We start from the raw sequence: 22,314 nt of genomic DNA on the forward strand, positions 1-22,314 counted from the left end.
GATAGGTAGCGAATGTAGAATATGCTCTAGTGATGATTTTTTTTCCTATCAAAATGCAGCCCTACAGCAATGTGAATGCCCCAGATTTGAACCTGGGACATGGGAAGTTTAACAGTTTTGCCTGAAAATCCTGGTCCTGCACAATTTCTTTGTACTTCACATTTGGCCAAGTGCCAATTTGGTGACCTTTAAGGATGGGATGTTACATTCTCAGTTTTTATTCCCAGTGTTTCCTGCCAGTGCCCAGTTGGTAGAAAGTCCTTTTGCATGCATCCTAAAAAATGGTGACTTGAACTGAACTCATTGAGTGTTCACGTATTTCCCTCCATGGTGTGGAATTAGGACCATGTTACGCGCTATTGTATATATAACATAGAAACACACTTGGAAACAGATTTCCTCTCTGTCTGCACCTCTAGTTGATTTATACACGTACATTTAAATAAGTGCAAGAAGCAATACCAAATAGTACAGGTAAGAATCTCCAAATTCTGCTATAAATCCCCAGTTGACTGCAGTACAAGTGAGCTTTCGGCTGACACGATGAAGACGGTTTTCTCCACACCCTCCTGCCAGAACATGTACTGAGAGCTCTTCCAGGCTTAAAAACACAGCTTTGGCTAGAGATCCCTGGCTTCTGTTTCTCAGTGTGTAAAATCAGGCAGTGAAGTTCAATAGTGAAGGATTTTAGAAATCCCTTCCAGAAGCTCTTAGAAAGGCCTAGGGGCTATTTTTAGAACCACAAATAAGTCATGTGTAAACCACGTCATTTATTAAACTACAGCTACAGTTCCGTTTTACTTTCTTTGCTTTCCAGGTTAAATTCGGTAAATGTCTCATTAAAAATTTTTGGTTTGACAGTTTGAGGTTTACACAGTTGACATACCCAAAGCTTAGGGGTTTCACCAAAACCCCTAAGATTTCATAAATGTGAAAGAAATAAAGATCACCATGTTCAGTTTTCTCTGCCAAGTCTAAAACTTGGATAAAGTTAATATTTAAAGCATTCACCTAAAACATGATTTATTGTAGCCCGTTTCAGTAACCATAAATCCAGCTCACAATTTAGTATTAATATAAAGCAGAATAATCTGGTCCAGCCCCCTCCCCCCTCCACTCCCCCACTCTCCGGTTTTATCCTTTTGTTTTAAAACGCTTATCTGATCAACAGACGTCCAGCTGAAGTAGCAGTGACTTTCACAAACATGAGGATTTTCACATCTGCGCCCTATTGCCCCTCAGATGACATTTTTATCTATGTGCCTTCTTAAAGCAGCTTGTGTGAAACACGCAAAGGTTACCAGGACGCAGATAACACAGCTTAATGGGGTCAAATCGAGCTGATTCATGATCACTACGGAGAAGAATATCCTCCTGGGGAAAATACTTGTGCTGAAAAATCCCATAAACCAAACCACTTGTTTATCTGTCATTCCCACAGAGATAGTAATGCAATTACTCCCGTAATTATCTTCATTAGTGTCAGGCATTATCTACAATTCATTCCTCTGGTCGAAGAGTATGTTTGTTTATTTGCTGGTTCCCCCCCACCTCCGGTTTGGCCGGGTTGGGAGTTTTGTATTTGTCGAGGCGCGTGCCGGCAAATGTGCGCGCGGCTCCCACGCCCTTCCCCCTAACATCGAGGTCGCTGTCTCCCAGTTTCAGAGCTCCAGTGCCCACTCGCTGACGTCCGCCCTCCACTACTTGGTTCCCGTGCGGCCCCGACGACAGATTGTCTATCCCCTGGAAAAGCTTGGCATCAACGCCCCATCAAAGGAGGTCTCCAGGGACGCGGTGGGTAGCCGGCGGCAGCAGGCGGGGCGCAGTGCCAGCGCGGGCGGGCGAGCGAGCGAGCGGGCGGGCGGGCGGGCGTGGCAGATGGGGCGGCGCTGCATACGCGGAGACGGAGCCCAACGGCTGCTCCTTCATCCAGGAGCCCAGGCTCCCTCCCACCGGCCCCTGCCCTAGGGTGGTGCCTCCGCAGCGAGCCCGGAGCAGAGCGGACGCCATGTGGTCCCTCGTAACGCGCCACCCCCCCTCACACGGGGGACGCCGCCGCGGGCTGCTGCGCCTCAGTACCAGTGGCTTGGGGGTCCACCTCCCAGCATCTTTCTGGGTTTAGCCCCCTTGCTTCAAAGCAGACTCCCCTTTCCTTCATGCTCTGCTTTCTCGGTTTGAGAACCTAGGTCTGGCTGCATGAGGACGTTTGGGGCTGAGTCCTGAGCTAGGTTTGTTCCCTCCTACTGGGGGAGTCCGCGTGATGAACAGGAACGTCTCAGCTGTCCTGGGTGGCGGGGGCTTTGAGCTTAGAGTGCACAGCCCTGGGACACTCTTAGTACCAGAACAGGAAAAGGGACCAAACAGAACCTAGATTTCGCTTTCAGTGGAAGTGGACGCGTAAACAACCATACACAGAGCCGTGTTCAGGAACTTGGCTGGAAGCGTGACTTTGTCGGGCTGACTTACATGTAAGCTTGTACTGTATGTGCACACTTCCACTTAAATACGGTAGCAAAACGCCCCGCAGTGGGCCGACACTTGTTCTTTGTGAGAAAGGAGGAAAGTGGAAAGTTTAAACTCTCCGAACGTTTAGCAAAGGAGCTAAAAATGGTGCTGGAAATGGTGCTCAAATCAACACCCCAGTTTTGCAGGACATGCGTCACCTCACGGCCCCCAGCTCCTGCTTTACGTATGGGGGGTGGGTCCACCAAGACCCATCTTAGAGGCAGGCTGCTCTAAGTCCTATGTAAAGTCCTAAGTCTTTATATTTGTAAAATAAAAAATAAATTTGTATTTATTTTCTAAGTTCTAACTTTGTATTTGAGTAGAGACTAAAAACGAATAGCAATTCTTTTGCTCAAATCTTCATTATGGAAAATGTGAAGCATGTACAAAAGTAGAGCAAGTTCTACGAAGCAGGGATTCTCCTTCTGTCTGTGCTGAGGGACCTCGTCTTCTTTTCTTAATGTACAGTCCCTCATAGACTGATAGTTTTGTGAAATGTGAATTCCTAGAAGGAGATTAAAAACAGAGACCAAATTCAGGTCCTATTATTTTATCACTAGGTTTAACAGACACAGAATTACTCTGCCCACTTGCTCTAAAAGCTTCTGAAGGCAGACGAGCACGTGTTTCAGCCCACACGATGGGCTGCGCAGAAACAGCTCCAACGGGGTTCAACTCTTGGCCAGTTTTGCATCTTCTACAGCCTCACCCACTTCTCCTTCCTCCCTTATCATCTTGCAACAGATGCATGTCATCACTTCATCCAAGACCACAGGTGTGTCCTTAGGTAGCAGGGCCCCAGCATCACACTCTAGAGAGGAAGGGGCCCCGGGCAAATCTGTAGGACTGTGGGGTTGACCACCAGGTGGTCTGCTGGTGTGTGGAGATCCTGGGATTGGATTCTTTTGGAATGAGAGCCAAGAGAGTGTGTCGGGGTCAGGAAGGGTGGCCTCATCTATATCTGTCACTGAAACACAGCTAATGTGACATCCTCCTGATCCCAGGAGAAGGGGCCACAGGTACAAAGTACAGAGATGTAGCTTCTGTGTGAGAGGTGCTGCCCTTTTGCAGCCACTGCTGAGATGCCTTTGAGTTGGGATAGACCACGTGGCCAGGCCAAGAGAAGCCCTCACACGTCGGCGGCAGCCCGCAGCCCCAGCACCTTCAGCTGGTCCCCAGGGGGCGTGAGTGGTATGGCTGAGAAGACGGGGCGCAGCACGGGGCTGCCATCTGGTATCAAGAGCCGTGTTCCTGAACCTCTGGAGCTTCCCCATCCTCACCCCACCCCCAACCCTGGGAATCTACAGACCTGGATGACTTTGAGTTGAGCTGGAGCTCCTGGTGGGGAAAAAGCCAGAGAAAACATTTTATTTCACTTAAAACAACCCTACTGGGACTTCCCTGGTGGCGCAGTGGTTGGGAGTCCACCTGCCAATGCAGGGGACACGGGTTCGAGCCCTGGTCCGGGAGGATCCCGCATGCCACGGACCAGCTAGGCCCGTGCACCACAACTACTGAGCCTGCGCTCTAGAGCCCCACGAGCCACAACTGCTGAGCTCGCGTGCCACAACTGCTGAGGCCCGCGTGCCCGGAGCCCATGATCCACAACAGGAAGGGCATCTGTAGTGAGAGGCCCGCGCACTGCACTGAAGAGTGACCCCCGCTCGCTGCAACTGGAGAAGGCCCACGCACAACAGCGAAGACCCAGCGCGGCCACAAATAAATAAATTTGTAATAAATAAATAAATAAATAAAATGATCCTATCATGACTTCCCAGGTTGTTATGAGTTGAAATCATTGCTTACATTTAATAAGCTTTTCCATGGCCATCTCTCTGTGCTGTGTCCCCACAGAGCCCCTGGCTTATTTCAAGACCTAGCAGAGGATGGATTTTGTTTAATTAATTAATTAATTAATTGATTGATTGATTTTGGCTGCGCCGGGTCTTAGTTGCGGTACGCAGGATCTTTGTTGCGGCATGCATGTCGGATCTAGTTCCCCGACCACGGATCAAACCCAGGCCCCCTGCATTGGGAGCACGGAGTCTTTTTTTTTTTTTTTTTCGGTACGCAGGCCTCTCACTGTTGTGGCCTCTCCCGCTGCGGAGCACAGGCCCTGGACGCGCTGGCTCAGCGGCCATGGCTCACGGGCCCAGCCGCTCCGCGGCATGTGGGATCTTCCCGGACCGGGGCACGAACCCGTGTCCCCTGCATCGGTAGGCGGACTCTCAACCACTGCGCCACCAGGGAAGCCCAGGGAGCACGGAGTCTTACCCACTGGACCACCAGAGAAGTCCCCAAGGATGGGTTTTTAAATCCCTGCTCCAGGAAGACAACCACTTACCAGATGGGTGGGGCTGGTGCTCGTATCCGCCACTTTGTGCTGTGTTGTTTACTGTATTGGTGAATTCTGACTTTTTAAGAAGTACTTTACCGCTGCTTGTTATACTTATTCTTGAGAATAAGATTTAGATTTAGATTTAGTAAACAAGGTTTAGTGAAAATGTTAGAAATCTTAAAGTTGGACCAGAGGATTATCGAGAGCATAATCCACATGGGATGAGCCTAGACAGTCAAACGTTAAAATACTACATTACATTACTTTAAATTTTAAAAAACGTTGTAGGCGGATTTAATGTTTTAGGCTGATTATCTGAGTCAAGGTGAGCCAGATGGAAAATTTTTTGGAGGACTTTCTACAGGGTCCTAAGCACGTTGATTTCTTAGCAGAGCAAATAGTACTGCAGCCGTTGAAGTTGAGCGATTGTCTTACTAAATGAATCTCTCTTTGTCCCTTTAAGTTTTACACCCCCCTCTGCCCGGAGCTACGAGCAACCCTCAGCGCCCTCACGTGTCCGCACACTGCTCTCGCTGGGCACTGGCCTTTCATACTTTTTATCGCATCTCAGACTGACCATCCGTTCCCTGGCTTTCACCTAGGAAGCCAGTCTTCAAGGGAACAGATCACTTCAGGCATGAGTAATGGGATAGAAAGCGTTTCATCTCAGTGGGTTGCCAATCTGACTCTGGCACAAGCCAGCAGAGATTGAAATTCATCACTGCGTGGCAGGGTAGTGTGCTCCCCTCGCCCCAAGGTCAGGTAGCTGCTGCCTGGTTTAGATGAGTCGGTGTCCCTGCCACCAAACTGTCCCTGTCATTCGTATCAATTGACAGTGTGCCCCGTGTCAGGTCACAAGAAAGGACCTGGAAAACATGTGAATGGTTTTCATCACACATCACCGAGGTAGGCCCGGAAGGTTCATTATGTCGCCACAGTCAACCAGCAGAGATACGTGGATAAGAGAAGGCTTTTTCCTAACCGTAATCCACGTGGCATGGACCGAGAAGATTTCGTTTCTTAGCTTGAATGGGCAGTCTTGGCCTGGGCATTTGCCCTCTGAGAATTATTATCATGGGAATTTTTAATGAAATGAATCAGTGTGGCCCACTTGCATGCGAACTATGATCTGGGAAGTGCTCAGAATTTGGCTGAATGAACTGATGGCCATATTAATTACAGACTGTGGACCAATTTGACCCACGCTTACTTTCGGGTGGTTCCTTGGGCAAGCTGGCTTGCTGTCCTTCCTGCCTCGCCGTAGGGATTCAAACATGACCGTGACAGGGGCCCTGTCCTCGGGGAGCGTACAGCCCCGTGTCAGTATTAACGCGGGACTGCTCAGGGCTGGTTAAACTGGGGATGGGAGAGGGCTGCATGGGTCCCTGAGCCCCGCCGGGGTCAGACCTGTTCTGTGGAATCCTTTGGGAGGGAATGTGTCTGGTCAGAGGCATGGTTTCCTTTCCAGGACTGGGGTTTTAAATGACTCTTACTTGTCATATTAGACACCAGAAAATCTGCTTGGAACTTAAAAAGCTCCTACCTTTGCTTCAGTATTAAGAGATGCTCCCCATTATCCACTTCAATCACTTTAGTTCTCTATGTTGATTTCTAGTATTCATAGAATTACAGTGTCAACTTTGGAAAATTTTTTTCCAAAATTTTTTTGTACCAGATCAATCCATCTTCTTTCAGATGACAGAATCATCTCAGGAATCAGACTTTCAGAGTGATCAACACTTGTTATTTTTTTTGTGGTTGTTTATTGGTGACGGTCTGTTTAAATCTCGACTAATGAATTATTTGAAGCCTCTGTTTTCCCTTTGTCCTTCTACAAAAGAAAAATGACGGTTTGTTTAACCCCCCTTCTCGGAGCTAAGTGCTGGCCCGATTTTTCCTAGTGTGTGATCTCTCAGGAAGATGTCACGCTCTGGCATTCGGTTACCCTTTGAATCGCCCCTTTCATCTGGGCTGTTCTTCCCCAGTTCAGCTATAATTACCATCTGATGGACTGTTGCTGGATACTGTTTCACTTGTACATCTGCTGCCCTAGGAAATTGCATTATTCTCCCAGCACCTGCTAGATTTTCCCCAGCTTAATTGTTTCCCCAACCCCTTCCTTAAACTTGGAAACTTTCACTGCCCGCGTTAGACTTTCCTTGGTTGTACTTGTGTGTGTGTGTGTGTGTGTGTGTGTGTGTTTAAATTAGCCCTTTAGAATCTCCTTGGTAGAAGTTTCTAAAAATGCAAACCCATATTTTTCAACATCATATATGCACTGAACATTATTAATGTGACCATGGTGATATTTTCCTGAAATGAAATTAACCCACTTCAAATCACCGCCATGAGTCCAGTTTGCTTTTTCAAGCCACTTCCCCGCCATTTCCTACAGTGACCCTACCTGTGGGAAATGCATTTCCTCCTATTTATGATGAACCCTTTTCTCTGACATTCTTAGAATAATTTACATAAATTCCTTTGTGAGGTTTTTTCTTTTTCAAACGAATACAAGTTGTATGGTCATTTCTTTCCAATTCTTTGAATACTATCTAGTTTAGTATTGTACATAGTGTATGTGTACATCAAAATGACTTATGAATCAGTGATTTATTCTCCTTGTTATCAAATTCCTCCCTCTTATAAAGGTTACAGGGTAATAAACAACAACTACTACTACTATTACTAACATGCTGTCGCTAAAGGCTCCCCATGAGTTATGTCGTTTAATCCTCATATCAACACTTGTAAACAGTTACTGCTACTGTCGTCTTCAATGTACATAAAGAAAACAGGCTTGCAGGAGGGAGAGTAAGTGACTTGTCCAAAGGCGAATTCTTGACAGAGCTTCAAACCCAGGCAGTTGGATGCCAAAACTCATACCATTATATATGCTCTCTTATCTAAAAAGTTAAAGCAGTGATATCATAGCTTATTGTAGGAAAACCAAACCACAGAAAAGGAAGATGGCTTGACAGAGACCTTTTGGAATCTCCCAGATCTTTGGCACCAGCTACATAATCAAAAGGTGACCCACGGATAATTGGCTTTCCGCCCGAACAGCTGGATTTTCCTCCTGGCTGAGCCATCCAGCCTTGGGTTTGTTCCTGTGCCAGCCTGACCCTGGCTGGGCTGGGAGCAGACACAGGGGTCCAGGATAGAGCCCTGGGGTCACTTTTTGGACAGCAGCTGATCCAGGCTATCTCCATGTCTCTCTTTGCTGTGTCAGCTCGTTGTTATAAACCTTTTGAAATTATAGTGGCAGCTGCTGGGAAAGGTGGAAAAAAATAATAACCCCGTATGTGGGTCACATTATCCGTTTTTCAAGATTCACTTCCATGCTATGTGTGGCTTCATGGTGTTGTTAGAAAACCCTCGAGTAAATGCCCAGGATGAGCAACTGAAGGTTTACTCAGGAGGTGAGGGGTGGGTGGGGGTGCGCTGGCGGCGTGATGGACCCGCCTGGACGCTGTTTAGAAATTGAGTTGTGGTAGAGTAGCAAAAGGAGGTCTCTAGGGTGTGATAAGAAATTGTGAAAAGTAAAGTTACTTCTTAACATCTCAGTATTGTCAAAAATCAATCCTGTATCTTATCATCGTTTTCTAGGACAGATATTATAGGAGAGTTGATCTCTTTCTCTCTCCCCCCACCCCCCACCGTCTTCCTCCCTCTTCCCTCCCCCCCTTAACAGCTTTATTGACATATAAATCACCTACCATACAATTCACCCACTTAAATTGAACAATTTATTGGTTCTTAATATATTCACAGAGTTGGGCAACAATCACCATCTAATTTTAGAACATTTTTGTCACCTCTCCCCAAAAGAAACCCATTAGTAGTCACTCCCTGTCCCCCCACCCCAAGCCCTAGGCAAATACTATTTTAGTTTCTGTTTCTATGAATCTGCCTTTTCTGGGCATTTCGTATAACTGAACTCTACAATACATGATATTTGTGACTGTCTTTTTTCATTGAGCATCTTTTCAAGGTTCAAGCAATTTGCAGTACGTATCAGTATTTGATTCCTTTGTTTTTGGCCGTGCTGCACGGCATGGGGGATCTTAGTTCCCCAACCAGAGATCGAGCGCATGGAAGCACAGAGTCTTAACCACCAGACCACCGCCAGGGAAGTTCCCATTAATTGCTTTTTATGGCTGAATAATACTCTGTTGTGTGTACATACACCATTTTACTTGTCCATTCATCAGTTAATGGACATTTGAGTTGTTTCCACTGTTTGGCGACTATGAACAATGTTGCTATGGACATTTGTGCACAAGTTTCTATGTGCTTGTATGTTTTAATTTCTCTTGGGTACTATGCCTAGGCGTAGAATTGCTTGGTCATGTGGTAAGTCTAGGTTTAATGTTTTGAGGAACTTCCAGACCATGTTCCCAAGTGCCGGCACCACTTTGTACTCTCATTCGTAGATCAGGCTCAGCATCACTGCTAGTAGGTGGCGAGGTGCTGGCCAACTCAAGGCCATGGTTGAGCCGTGAACCTGACTGTTCCTTCAGTTTCAGGAGTGGAGCTTTCTCACCGCTTTGGGAGAGCACCATACACATATTTGGCAGTACACCGCCAATCTAAGCTTCATTTCTTTGGAAAGCAGAGATTTTTTCTAAAATAAAATCTCTCCTGCACTCATCTTCCCTGCCTCACCCTCTCTGGCCCATCAGCCTCCCAGGGGCCTGCACAAATGTTTCAGAGAGCTCCTGCAGCACAGGGAATGCCCATCCAGACCCCAGGAGTGACGTGGAGGACTTTCTGTTGTTCACACCAGCACGTCCAGCACTTCAGCCCACCTTTAATAATGTTATTGCTTTTAAAACAGCTACCAACAGAAAAAAAAAAAAAAATTCTGAGGCTTTCTTAGATGCTGATGGGGTTCTCGCCACAACCCAGTAGGGGGAAAATGCATTCTGTTCCCTGCAGAGCCAGGGTAATGAAGGCCGCGGAGGTCCAGAAGGGCCTCGGGATGCGCCAGCTGCCGGCTGCAGAGCTCTGGACGCCACGGCCCAGCAAGGCTTCCGAGTGGACCCGAGCTACCAGGCAGGAGCTGGCCTTCGCAGCTAAGTGGCTTCTTCAGAATCCGCCTTCAGGGAGGAAAAGCACGCCCGCCAACAGGAAGCTTTGCTTTGTGTATTTTAAAGGAGCTGGGGATATAAAACGACAAAGGGGACAATTAGAGCTGCAGATGCCCACTAGGGAAGTTACATCTTTCCCTTTGATTAAAATAATATATGTGGTTACAAAAGCAGTGCATATTGATAGGAGAAATTTTAGGGGAAAAAAAACTAAAGAGAAAATGGATGAAACCTGCAATCCGCTATAGATTACCTTTCTTAATACTTTGGTGTTTTCACTTCTAGATTATTTTCTGTGAAAAAAAATACATGCAATTAAATACGGAGTTATACGCACATAGTGGGGTTTTTTTTTTTTTTTTACCACCATCCCCACCCCACCACGGTTTTCCCCCCTTGGTGTCCATACGTTTGTTCTCTACATCTGTGTCTCAACTTCTGCCCTGCAAACTGGTTCATCTGTACCATTTTTCTAGGTTCCACATACATGCGTTAAAATACGATATTTATTTTTCTCTTTCTGGCTTACTTCACTCTGTATGACAGTCTCTAGATCCATCCACATCTCAACAAATGACTCAATTTCATTCCTTTTTATGGCTAAGCAATATTCCATTGTATACATGTACCACAACTTCTTTATCCATTCGTCTGTCGATGGGCATTTAGGTTGCTTCCATGACCTGGCTATTGTAAATAGTGCTGCAATGAACATTGGGGTGCATGTGTCTTCTTTTTTTTTTTTTGCGGTACGCGGGCCTCTCACTGTTGTGGCCTCTCCCGTTGTGGAGCACAGGCTCCGGATGCACAGGCTCAGCGGCCATGGCTCACGGGCCCAGCCGCTCTGCAGCATGTGGGATCTTCCCAGACTGGGGCACAAACCTGCGTCCCCTGCATCGGCAGACGGACTCTCAACCACTGCGCCACCAGGCAAGCCCAGCATGTGTCTTTTTGAATTATGGTTTTCTCTGGATATATGCCCAGTAGTGGGATTGCTGGGTCATATAGTAGTTCTATTTTTAGTTTTTTAAGGAACATCCATACTGTTCTGCATAGTGGCTCTATCAATTTACATTCCCACCAGCAGTGCAAGAGGGTTCCCTTTGTAGATTTTCTGATGATGCCCATTCTAACTGGTGTGAGGTGATACCTCATTGTAGTTTTGATTTGCATGTCTCTAATAATTAGTGATGTTGAGCATCTTTGCAGCACATAGTGTTTTGAAACAAGCCTTTTCACTTCCGATGTTGTGAACATCTCGCGTGTCACTGTGTATTCTAGAGCGTCGTTTGGGTGGCCTCCTTGTCCTCTGTGCCAGGCTCTGTGTTATGTGCCCACTTGGATTATCTTGCAACGTTCTCAGAGAAGTTTATGTGTTATTTTCTCCATTTTGCAGTGGGGGAAACTGAGGTTAGGAGAGGTTTGGTTATGTAACTGAACATTAATCCAGCAGGACTTGTGGGAATAATCATGAGTCCCCTTGATCTCTGTCTCCCATCAGTCCCCCTGAGAATACGTTCCCCGGGGCCGGGTTTCCCATGGGCCCGGACAGAGAGTGGGCAAGTCCTGTTACTTTTCTGGTCAGTTTTAGGTAGTTACAGTGGGTCACTCCAAATCACAAAACATGGTCTTAATTCTGTAAAATGTCCAGTTTTATTTTGTGTAATAATCAAAACTCAAACTCAGTTGTCATCTACAGACTGGAGTCTGTCCTCCCCATATCTCCACTGAAGCTGGTAGCTGGGGAAGGAGGGTGGGGCCTCCTTGCTCTCTCTAACTCACTATGCCCTCCGCTTAGCATCTATTTAGCTTATTATTATTTAGCTTTCGGAAAGAAAGCCTGTTGGTTTCTCGATCTTGTTTAGCTGTATTTGCGGTCCTTCTGGAATTGGGACCAGGGCAGGGAAGGACAGTTGGGAGAGCAGGCATGTGTCAGAGGGTGGCTCCTGCCCCGGGGGCCGGGCGGCTCTTCTCATGCGTGTGCTTGGAGCTTCTTTAGAGATTCCTGTGCCTCAACGTCCCACCTGCATCCCGTAATGCAGGCAATGCACCCTCCAACTCTGCGGCCGGAATCTGATTTGCCCCTGGAGGCGGCCCTACAGGAAGGGCCTCCGATAAAAGCCAGGCTGTCTGGTCAGCAGATGTGCCCAGCACGGCCACCTTCCCTCCGGCCTTCCAGCAGCTGGCCGGCTCATCAGTTTCGTCAATATGGGTGGGAACCACATGCCACTGTGCTGTGTCCACTAACTGTGGGAACTCACTCCAGGGTCTCTGAGGCTCCCAAACCCTCATCTTGTGACTTGAAGGACGAGACACCCCCCCAGCCCTCCTCCTAGGGGTGGAGTGGCATGCGGCCCACAGCACATCAACAGTTCTCATAGAGGAAATTTCCAGAAAAATCCTCTTCTGTTCATTCTTCCAACGCTTTTGTATCTTCATTGTGAATGAGGGGTTTAAAAGTCATTTAACCAGTGCTTGCCCACCTGCTTTTGCATTTTCACGAGAGCAGCTCCTGTGGAATGCAGCATGCTTTGTCTTCCTGCTTCACATGTCCTCAGTGACATCAGCTTCCCCAGGCTGAGCAGCTGCTGGGCTGAGGCGCCGGGACACAGTGTAGGGATGCCAGATCCCGAGAGCCACCACTGCTGCTTGTAGCCAGTTCCCTAATGTACTTGACAAATTTTTATCATTATAAACAATGCCACCATGTCCATCCTTATTTTTTTTGAGTACATTCATCATGAGTTCATTTCAGTAAATTCCTAGAAACGGTTTGCTAGGTCAAAGGTAAAGCTACTATCTCTTTAATCAAAAGGGATAACGTTGTAGAATTTGAAAATGGAAGCTTGTGATTCCCAGCTTTAAAAGATGATTTCTCCTTGCAGTGTGTTTGCATTATCTAAGTAAGCCGCCAGCATGAGGAACACTCTCTTTTATTGTGAGATGTAGATTTTTTTAATTCATTTTTTTTCTTTTCCATCCTGGTTTGTCCCAGGATATTGAATATAGTTCCCTGTGCTATACGGTAGGACCTTGTTGTTTATCCGTTGTATATATAATACTTTGCATCTGCCAGTCCCAAACTCCCAATCCATCCCTTCCCCACCCCCTCCCTCTTGGCAACCACAAGTCTATTCTCTATGTCTGTGAGTCTGTTTCTGTGTCTTAGATAAGTTCATTTGTGTCATGTTTTAGATTCCATATATAACTGATATCATATGGTATTTGTCTTTCTCTTTCTGAGTTACTTCACTTAGTATGAGAATCTCTAGGTCCATCCATGTTGCTGCAAATGGCATCATTTCATTCTTTTTTATGGCCGAGTAGTATTCCATTGTATATACATATACTACAGTGAGACGTAGATTTTTAAGCAGATAATCGGGTGTGCAAGTGGCCAACAGCCTTTCATTTCCCCGTTTTCCTTTAACTCAGCTGGATCTCTGCTTGGAGCCTCCATTCCACCTGATGGGAGGACAAGGAATCTCCATTGATTCCAGGCACATTTAGACATTTACCATTTAAATGGAGTCCATTCAGTAGTGTTCCCTCCTCACAGGCATCTGCTCATTTTCAGAGCTTCAGCCTGTCTTCAGCCTTCCCTCATTTTGGTATCCAGGCTCCCAGATGGCCCTCAGGGCTCGCAGTGGGGTCCCCTCTTCGGGTCAGGACTCAGGTTCTGGAGCATGCGCACCCTCTCCCTCCCTCCCTCCCTTCCTCCCTCTTTGGAAAGCTCCTGGCCGGCCTCATCCTCTCTTGCCCTGGCTCCACCCTCAAGCAGCTCCACCTTCTCGGGAGAGGCAGCCGGGCGTCCCCATGCGGCTCAGGCCTCTCTACCCTCTGTGTTCTTCAGAACCCCCTTGGGGATCCTGCCCCCTCCTTCCGCTTTGCGGCCTTAACTGAGGGAAGGAGAGGGTGGGCTGCATTTATCTCTCTCTCCCTCCCTCCAATTGGCCTCCTCATCTGGTCTTGGGACAGCAGACTCTGCCGTCACCACGTGTTCTTCTGAAATCTGTTGTTTGAAGCATCAACTCTGATTTTTGGGACTCAGAAGTCAGGCTCTCTTGAGGCCCCAAAGCCTCTCAACCTGCTCTCTGCCTCGAAATGAGGAGGCGCGTGTGTACGACGGCTGGTGTCTCCTGGCTGCTGCTTGGGGGTCAGGAGGAGCTGGGCACTTGGCAGGAATGAATTGCATCTGTTAATATAAAACAGTAGCTGACTATGATGATGGCAGTGATGTACACACGGACTGCAGACGCAGCAGGCTCCTCGCGGGGCTGGCCCACTCCCTCTATCCCCTGGAGGAGTTATACAAGCATAGCCCCTCGGTCACGACGTGATTTTATGTCAATAGATGCCTGTACTAGAAAGTGCGTAAGTCTAACTTTTAGGTCTTTTTGTGAACGTTTTTAGATGGTACATCTTGTTAATAAATTCTAGTGGAAGCAATGTAGGACATGCTTTCTTGAAAGATGTGAAAGACTAGGAAAAACACCAAACAGACCAAGAGTCTAGGGAGGCTTTACATTCAAATTGAGCACAGGTGCATTAAAATCTTCCACATTTTAGTAATTTTCATGAAGCTGTCCGAGTTTATTTATCATTATTTACACACTCGGTGAATCTGAAGGGAAATGGCATTTGTGTTCGTCAGAGGCAAAGGATTAAATGAGCCTTGGAAACTGAAGTGCCGGGTATCTGGGGGTGTGGCCTCCCTGCCCATTCTGGCCACATGGCTGGGGAGCTGCTGTGCCCTCCGCCACTGTGTGCCCTCCCCCATGTGCCTCCCCAGTCAGAGAAGCAGCTCGAAGGCCTCAGACCTCAGGCTGCTGCTCTTGTCTGGGGTTGAACCTCTTTCAGGAAGAATAAAACCCTTTACCCCGTATGTTGCCTCAAGACCATTAAGCTTAGTCAAGATTACTGATGTCATGATCTCCATAGTAACCAACTTAATAAGCAAGAAGAAAACAAAAAGCATGACTTAAAAACAGGGGAGAAAAAAAAAGAGAATAAATAAGGTGTGGAAGAAGCGTGGGAGCCAGAAAGGATTTTACGGCTGCTTCTTCGCGATATCAAACATGATTCAGCCACTGTGCTGCCGGCTCCCGCCTTCCAGGGCTGGGCACCTGTGGTGATAACCGAGAATTACACACTATACCCTGGCTCCCACCTTGGCGATCTTCAATCATGTCCTAGCTTTTGTTTGTTTTGTTTTTTAAAAAATATAATTCAGTGCATTGAAATGATCACCACGGTAGTTGTTATAATCGAGGGTTTTATGGTAGTTTATATATTTAACCAAAAGGAGCCGTGCTTCCAGGGAGTCAGGCTCAGGGAGCACTTTCTGGTCACCATAGTGAAGCTCTGCTGGCCAAAAGCACCCCGATTTCCCCTCAGTATGGTGCCTCCGTGAAACCAGAGGTGATTGCTGATTTTAAAAAGTGAGCGGGGTATTATTATCTTTTCACAAGTTACAATCTGTGAGCAGGTCACAAAGCTGGTCTGACCTGCTGTCTGACCTGATGGTCTGTCCCACGGAATTATGTACAATTGACAACTATTTTAATTTGTTACTAGACGGCCTCCCTCCCCACCCGCTGGGTCTTGGGTCACTCTGGGTTGGTAGGACCGAGGCTACAGACAGTCACACAGACAGACAAGTACCTACACCGGTGATCTGATTCACCCCAAAGAGGGGAGCAAGTGCCAGAGGCGGAAGGAGTTTCGGCGGCTGGGCTCACGTCTGCCCCCGCCCTTGGCTGTCCCTCCTCTTTGACTTTTCAGGTGGAGGCGCCTGACGTACCCCTCATGGGGTTGTCCCCGCCATCTCCCCTCTCTCTGTGTCCTGCTCCCTGAGAGCTGTGTGCTCTGGGGGATGCTGCTTGGAGCCCGAGAATCCTTGACTCCACTCAGGGCAGCCACACTGAGACCCGGGTTCCCCTGAGCACCAGGAGAGATGACCAGGCTTCTCCTTCCCAGCTGGGCTGCCCTCTGGGGACTCACCCCCACTGGAGAGCAGATGGGGGATGCACCTCACCAAGCCCAGATTCCAAAAGACTCTCCAGACCCTGAGTAATCAAATGCATTTGTGTGTGTGTGTGTGTGTGCGCGCGCGTGCACGTGTGTGTGTGTTATTTAACTATGGGTTTATTTCAACTTTCTAGAGATATGCATGCATAGGACAAAAACAGGAAATATATACAAACAAAACTAGTTGTGTTTAGTGCTTGCGTTGGAGAATTAAAGTTTTTTTCTGAATATTATTGACTTTGCAAAATAAAACATAACAAAGCACTGTGTAATTGAATGAGACTATTCAATTAGTCTCATTATATTTCTTTTCAAAATAAAAAAATATGCTAAAAGTAAGAACAACCAAGTAAAGTCAAGAGAAATGTCAATAATAGTTAACATTTGTCATGTGTTATGTGTGAAAGGCACTCTTCTATATTCCTTATAAGAATTAGTACATTTAATCCCAACAACCACCCATGGTCTAGAAACTCTCCTTATTGATAAAGCACATAGTTAGGTTTCAAACCCAAGTCTTCTCAAATGCTGCTTATGAACCAACCTCCCTCTCTCTCATTCTCATTCTCTCTCTCTCTCTCTCTTTCTCACACACACACACCCACACACCCCACAATCACCATCCCTAGAGAAGTGCCCGAATTCCAAGCACGTCCACACCTAGGCAACTCCTAGAGAGCAGTGGGTGACCACGGCCTGATTCTGAGTTCTGTTCTTCACCAGACTCCCCCGTCCAGGTCCTCCCCACTTGGAGCCTGAGCCCGCTTCTCTCCCCACGGCAACACTGGTCCCAGTGTTGTGTTCTTTGCCCGGACTCTGATGCACACCACAGTGTGGACCCACCTTTCCCAGAGTCACCCCTGCCCCTGCGTGGACAGGCCCCAGTGCCCGAGGTCCTGTCTGAACCTCGGGCCCGGGTCCATCCTGCATGGATGGTTGGGAAGCTTGGAGGTGGACAGTTAATTTATGTCATTTGTTCCATCAGTGCTTATTGTGTGCTGACCACATGGAGGGCCTGTTCTGGGCACTGGGGCTGCAGCAATAAGAAAGTGGACAAATCCCTGCTGCCCTGGTGCCTGTGTCCAGCGGGGAGGTAGACAAGGGACAGACGGAAAAGGATGCTCTGTGCCAGGTGGGGCAAGAAGAAAACCCAGGCGGGGCTGGAGGGTGACGCCGGTGAGGGCCATTTAAGCAGAGGCCTGAACTGATGGGGCAGAGGCATGGTGTGAGGGCCAGGAAGGTTTCTCTTCTTTCTTTGCACCCACAGAATGCAGCCTGGCCCTGAGCCCTGTGGACACACGGCCAACGATGCAGCGCTGATGCTTTGACTTCTAGTTCATGGTTATTTTAAAAGAATTTAGTTCCAGAAGTCCATCAGATGCAGTGGAAACATTTCAAATTATGTTCCCCCCGTGCCTTTTCAATCTTCCATAGCTTGCTCAAAGCAGAACTAGAGCTATGTGGGATTGTAACTCCCCTTGAAATGATTATTTCTATTTTTAAAAGGAGCAGGGGAAACCCATGGACTCAGATAAGAGTTTAGAATTTCACACGGCCAACTGTTTGGAAAAGGTTAACTATTTTACCTGGATGGCAGTTGGCCTCCCATGGATTCCTAGGAGGGCGTTGTATCTGGGTATGAAAAAATGACAAAGTAGCTGCTATTTTGAAGGCTCTATTTAACAGATGTGCAGAGTATAGAAATCTATGTATTATTAAATAATTCTTTATAATATGCTCAAGCATAAGCAATTGGTAAGCTTGTTTACATTCTCACCATCTGGGTGCATTCTGTCACCCATCTGTTTCATGTAATTATGTAATTATCAATATAAGGAAAGAATAGGTGATATAATTAACAAAAAAAACTGATCCTTGCTGCAGAGTAAAAATGACATGCATCTGTTGAATTGCTTTTTGTTTCTCTTTCTTCATTGTTAACTGTTTTTTTTCATTTCACAGTTGCATTCAGGCTGTCACCTTGTGTCACACCCTCAGGAGAGCTGTTTTTGTCATGCTGCACGCTCTCCCTGTGTCTCTCTGTCTCTCTCTCTGTCCATCACACACACACACACACACACACACACATACACACACACGTACACATGCACACACGTGTGCAAAGGCAGAGTGATTAATCAAGAACTAGAGGCACCAACGCCACTTTGAAAGAAAAGAGCAAGGCCTTCTTGGTCTTTCATCCATCCTCAGCCCCTGAGAGAGCCCTGAGAATCATTTCCAGAACATGCCATATAACAGCTAGAACTCAAGGAAGTATTTAAATTAATTAGTGACAGATGGAAGGACAGGGCGAGTGTGTGGTGCTTTCACAGGATATTGGATAGGAACACTGCTTGAGAAGAATCCCCCACTTGGTGCTTTTGTCTGAACGTCAAGGCTTAAGCAATACATGTTACATCATAATAGGACAACAGTCCCTGTGGTTGAGGTTCATGTCCACATAAGCTCATCAGAGTTAGTCGCTGGAGTGGCTCCTTTGTGCGGGAGAGACTCGTGGGCGTGTGCATGGAATTGGGCTGCTTCCACACGTGGTGCGCCTTGCCAGGTACTCAGGACGGCAGGGGACGTCGAGTAGCACCCCCGCCCCTCTGTCTGCCCAAACTGGGCTCTGAAGTCCTCCATCGAAGGACGGGTGGCTCTCCCTGGCAATCGAGGAAGCCGTCCTCCCAGACTCACTTGACAAAACCTGGGATTTCAATCCTAGAGTGCACAGAGGGGCGACCCCAGGAGCCACTGAGATGACAGTCAGCCCTGAGGATGAAGGCGTTGAAATCCTGACATTGAAGTCCTTCCACGGATCCAGTGATGGGAGCAGGGCTGCCACGAGGGCGTCCTGACTCTCCTGCCCGGCCCGGTCCCCCTGCTACAGGGATGCCCTCCTCTGCCTCCTGTGCTGGGGCTGTGCCTGCAGGGGCGGGGGATAGTGGACAGGGAAACCCGCCTGTCACGCAGGCCTGTAAACCTACATGTCAGTTCTCACCAAGGACTTAAGCCGGACTCACAAACTGAGCTAGAAATCTCTAGTTCAGTCATCTCTTGACTTCTGCCTAAAACTATTTAAAAAAACAAAACAAAACAGTGCTGTTCACTAAAAACAGAGCTTCCTCTGTTTCCTCTTGATAAGTGATCCTTTTACGTGTCGATATGGTGTTATTTCAAGGATACATCCTCCTCGGAGTATCCCGTGACAGAGCCTCGGTCCAGGCTGGGTCTGCTGGTCCCCCTCCCGCCTGCCGGGAGGCTTGTGTCAGGGCAGCCAGGGGCTCCCCACCTTCACTGTTCTGTGTCTAGGAAGAAAACAAGTAACTTGTTCCCACCTTTGTCTCTCTTTGTTCCTTTGAATCCAACAGTATTCTTTGATGAGTCCTCCATAAAGCCAGTAACCATCGCCCAGTCTATCTGTATTTTGAATTGTTATTTCCATGGATTTTTTTTTAAAGCCGTGGATACCCATAGAACAAGAAAAAAGGAAAAAATTACTGGGCACCCTGTGGGGAGAGTACTTTAAAGGACTAAGTAATGGGGACAAATGTGGCTCGATTACTCAAGGGATTTGGTTGGTTTTGACTTTATATTTACTTGTTTCCTTAATTCTAAGTTAAAATGATTTAATTGCAACCATAACTGAGCAATCCATTAAGGATTTCAAAGGGAAGAATGCCATTTGAACCTTTCTTTTGTCATTTCTAGTTTTGAAAAGGTTTTAACATTGACTTCCTTTTTCAAGAAACATTTCAGTTTATATTTTTGAGTATTTTTTTTAACAAAAGAGCATAGACTGGTTGTTTCTCAAGAGAAAATTATTATAAAAGAGTTATTTACATGCATATATCATGCTCAACTAAAAAATTTAAAAATCCCTGTATTCTATACCAAACCATATTGAACATCATTAAAGCTTACACTAAATGGTTTTCATTTAACCCGCAAAAGTGACATTAATTTTTCAAGTGGTAACTGTTGCTTAAGATGCTATTGTGCCTGAGTGATAAATGTTTAATGATTTGGTAGTACATGCATGGCTTAAAATCCATTATTTATTGCACCTTCTCTTGCCTGGCAAAGGTGATGATTTTATAGCCCCAGCAGTCATGCAAACACATTTATACAAACCGACGGCGGATAATAAATTTCCTTACTGTAAATGTCAGTGGGTTTCATGTGTTGCTGCCATTACATCTTGTTTGGAAGCCGAACGCTACACAGTTATGGGAGCCGACAGATGGTGTCATTAACACGAACGCTGGGGCTGTTTACCGCTGACGTGCATGCGACAAATGAAAAGTTCTGGGCCTGTCTTTGCACTGAAGCGTGATGTCAGCCGTGCACAGGTGTAAAGACAGAGCAATACGCTTGCCTCTGCCCTTCCGCCCCACCAAGAGCCATTTTAGTTGTTGTTGTTGTTACACTTTGTGTTTGAATACACAGCAGAGTGAGCAAAGGGGGACATTTTCCCCAGGTCTTCTGCTTGATTTGATACGTGGAGACTCAGACACCCTGCCAGTGACACCTGCCATCCCATGGGTGGTTCCCACAGGAGCGGCAAGCCAGCTTCCCTTTTAAGCCCTCCAGGCCTGGCCTGGCCTTTTGTGCTAATTAATTACAGCAGGATTGTTATTGCTGTGCGTGTGTGTGTATGTGTGCGTTTGTGTGTATGTGTGTTGTAACTTCAGATATTTAAAATACTTACTATCTTACTATGATGGGAAAGTTCCCGTTGCGAGCGTGGAATTAGTGTCTCTCAAAAGTGCTGTCAAAATCATCAGGAATGGATTCAAAGAAAGAGGGGAAGGAGCGAAGTAGAAATCTTCTATACCGATGTCCTCTGTGCAATGAGATCTTTTCATAAGAACGAGGAGCGGAACAAGGCTTTTGCTTTCCCTGATCTGATGTGAAATATCTGCGTGGCTGAAGTTAGCCTCCGTGTTTTATTCACACGTGTCCCCACCTTTGTTCAGCTCTGGCCACCCCCGTTTCTGGTGGCCAGCTTCCTTACTGTTGTGGTTCCTGCTTCACTCTCTACCAAGCTCTCTTTTAATTTCAATTTAAAAATAAGCTGGTTTTGTTTCTTTTCCCCCTGCACGTCCTTCCCTCGAACTAAGTGGCTGGCCCACGGATTCTGATCAAGGTCCTTTGAGCTCTGTTTTCAGCCTTAGCGTTCTCCATAGGAATTTTCAGAAAGGCTTATTCTTTCACAAGAGTCGTTGTGTGTTGCTCACACAAAAGCCGAGTGAACCTTTCATTTAGGTGTGCAGAAATGTCAAGTCGTGTGCAAGAGAGTACAAATGTTTGCATCGAGGTGAAAGGATGATGTGCTTAATTTCTTCAGAGCAGCTCTGAGATACAGTTGGATGTCAACGGAAATAACTAGCCTGATTGAAAGACTGAAAGTGTGCATGAAGGCACACCTTAGACGTGAACAGTGGAGCCCTGCTTACAGGACGTGCAAGTGTGTGTTGAAAAGATCCAGGAGTGAAAATAAAGAAACGGCTGCGGGGAGACAGCCAGATTGAAAAGTTGTATCTATAGAATGGCACTCGGGTGGACCGGAGTTCTCAGGAAAATGAGTTCCTTTTCCACTGCTGTCATTTTCCTGGCAAATGAACCCGAGGCCTAAACCAGCAGTGCAAATAGCCAGGGACCTGACCTGAGCAAACAGCTTGTTCCTGGGGGGAACAGAAAGTTCCCATCGTGCTCTGTGCCCAGAGATGCTAGGGTCTCTCCTGACCCTGTTCCTCCCCATGCAGCCCCTCTATGTCTGCCTCCCATGTGGCCCACGCAGGACCACTCTGCCTTCTCAGGACATCATCTGAAAATGCACGTGTAGAGGCTTATTTGTTCTTCAGTGGGACGTGTCACCCTTCCAGACGCTTGCACTGGCTTTTCCTCCCATCCAGAAGGCTGTTCTCTCCCTCGCCCACCTGGGAAGGATCCTTCTAAACCCAGCTGAGCTATCATTTTCTCCAAGAAGACCTTCCTGACTTCCCTGCCATCATGAGTTCAGTGAACACTTGTTCTTTTAATCCACTCAATCTTGGACTGGTTTGTTACACAGCCATAGCTTCCTGATACACTACTGCATTTTATTTGTTTACATGTCTGTCTCCTGACTTAATGAGAATTCCTTAAAGACAGGAGCTGTGCCTCATTCTTACCTCAGTGCTGAGGCCAGTGCTTGGCACATGGGAGATGCTCAATGAGTATCTGTTGGATTGAAATTGTTGAATTAAGGTCTGTGTTAAAGTTTTGATGGAAGAATATCAGGCATCGGGATTCTGGATGGATAATCCCGGTGCCCTCAGAATCACTCCATGTATCCAACTGCCTTCT

The 22,314-nt window shown here is 46.9% G+C and overlaps 1 protein-coding gene across 1 annotated transcript in view; it reads left to right on the forward strand.

The window, feature by feature from the left end:
• Positions 1-22,314, forward strand: part of CFAP61 (cilia and flagella associated protein 61) — a 256,224-nt gene that overhangs the window by 118,334 nt on the left and 115,576 nt on the right. The window contains exon 17 of the mRNA XM_060285108.1: positions 1,660-1,794. Coding sequence (XP_060141091.1) covers positions 1,660-1,794 — 135 coding nt within the window. The remainder of the gene's footprint in view (positions 1-1,659; positions 1,795-22,314) is intronic.

The sequence above is a fragment of the Globicephala melas genome, chromosome 15 (assembly GCF_963455315.2).
Source record: "Globicephala melas chromosome 15, mGloMel1.2, whole genome shotgun sequence".
Classification (NCBI taxonomy): domain Eukaryota; kingdom Metazoa; phylum Chordata; class Mammalia; order Artiodactyla; family Delphinidae; genus Globicephala; species Globicephala melas.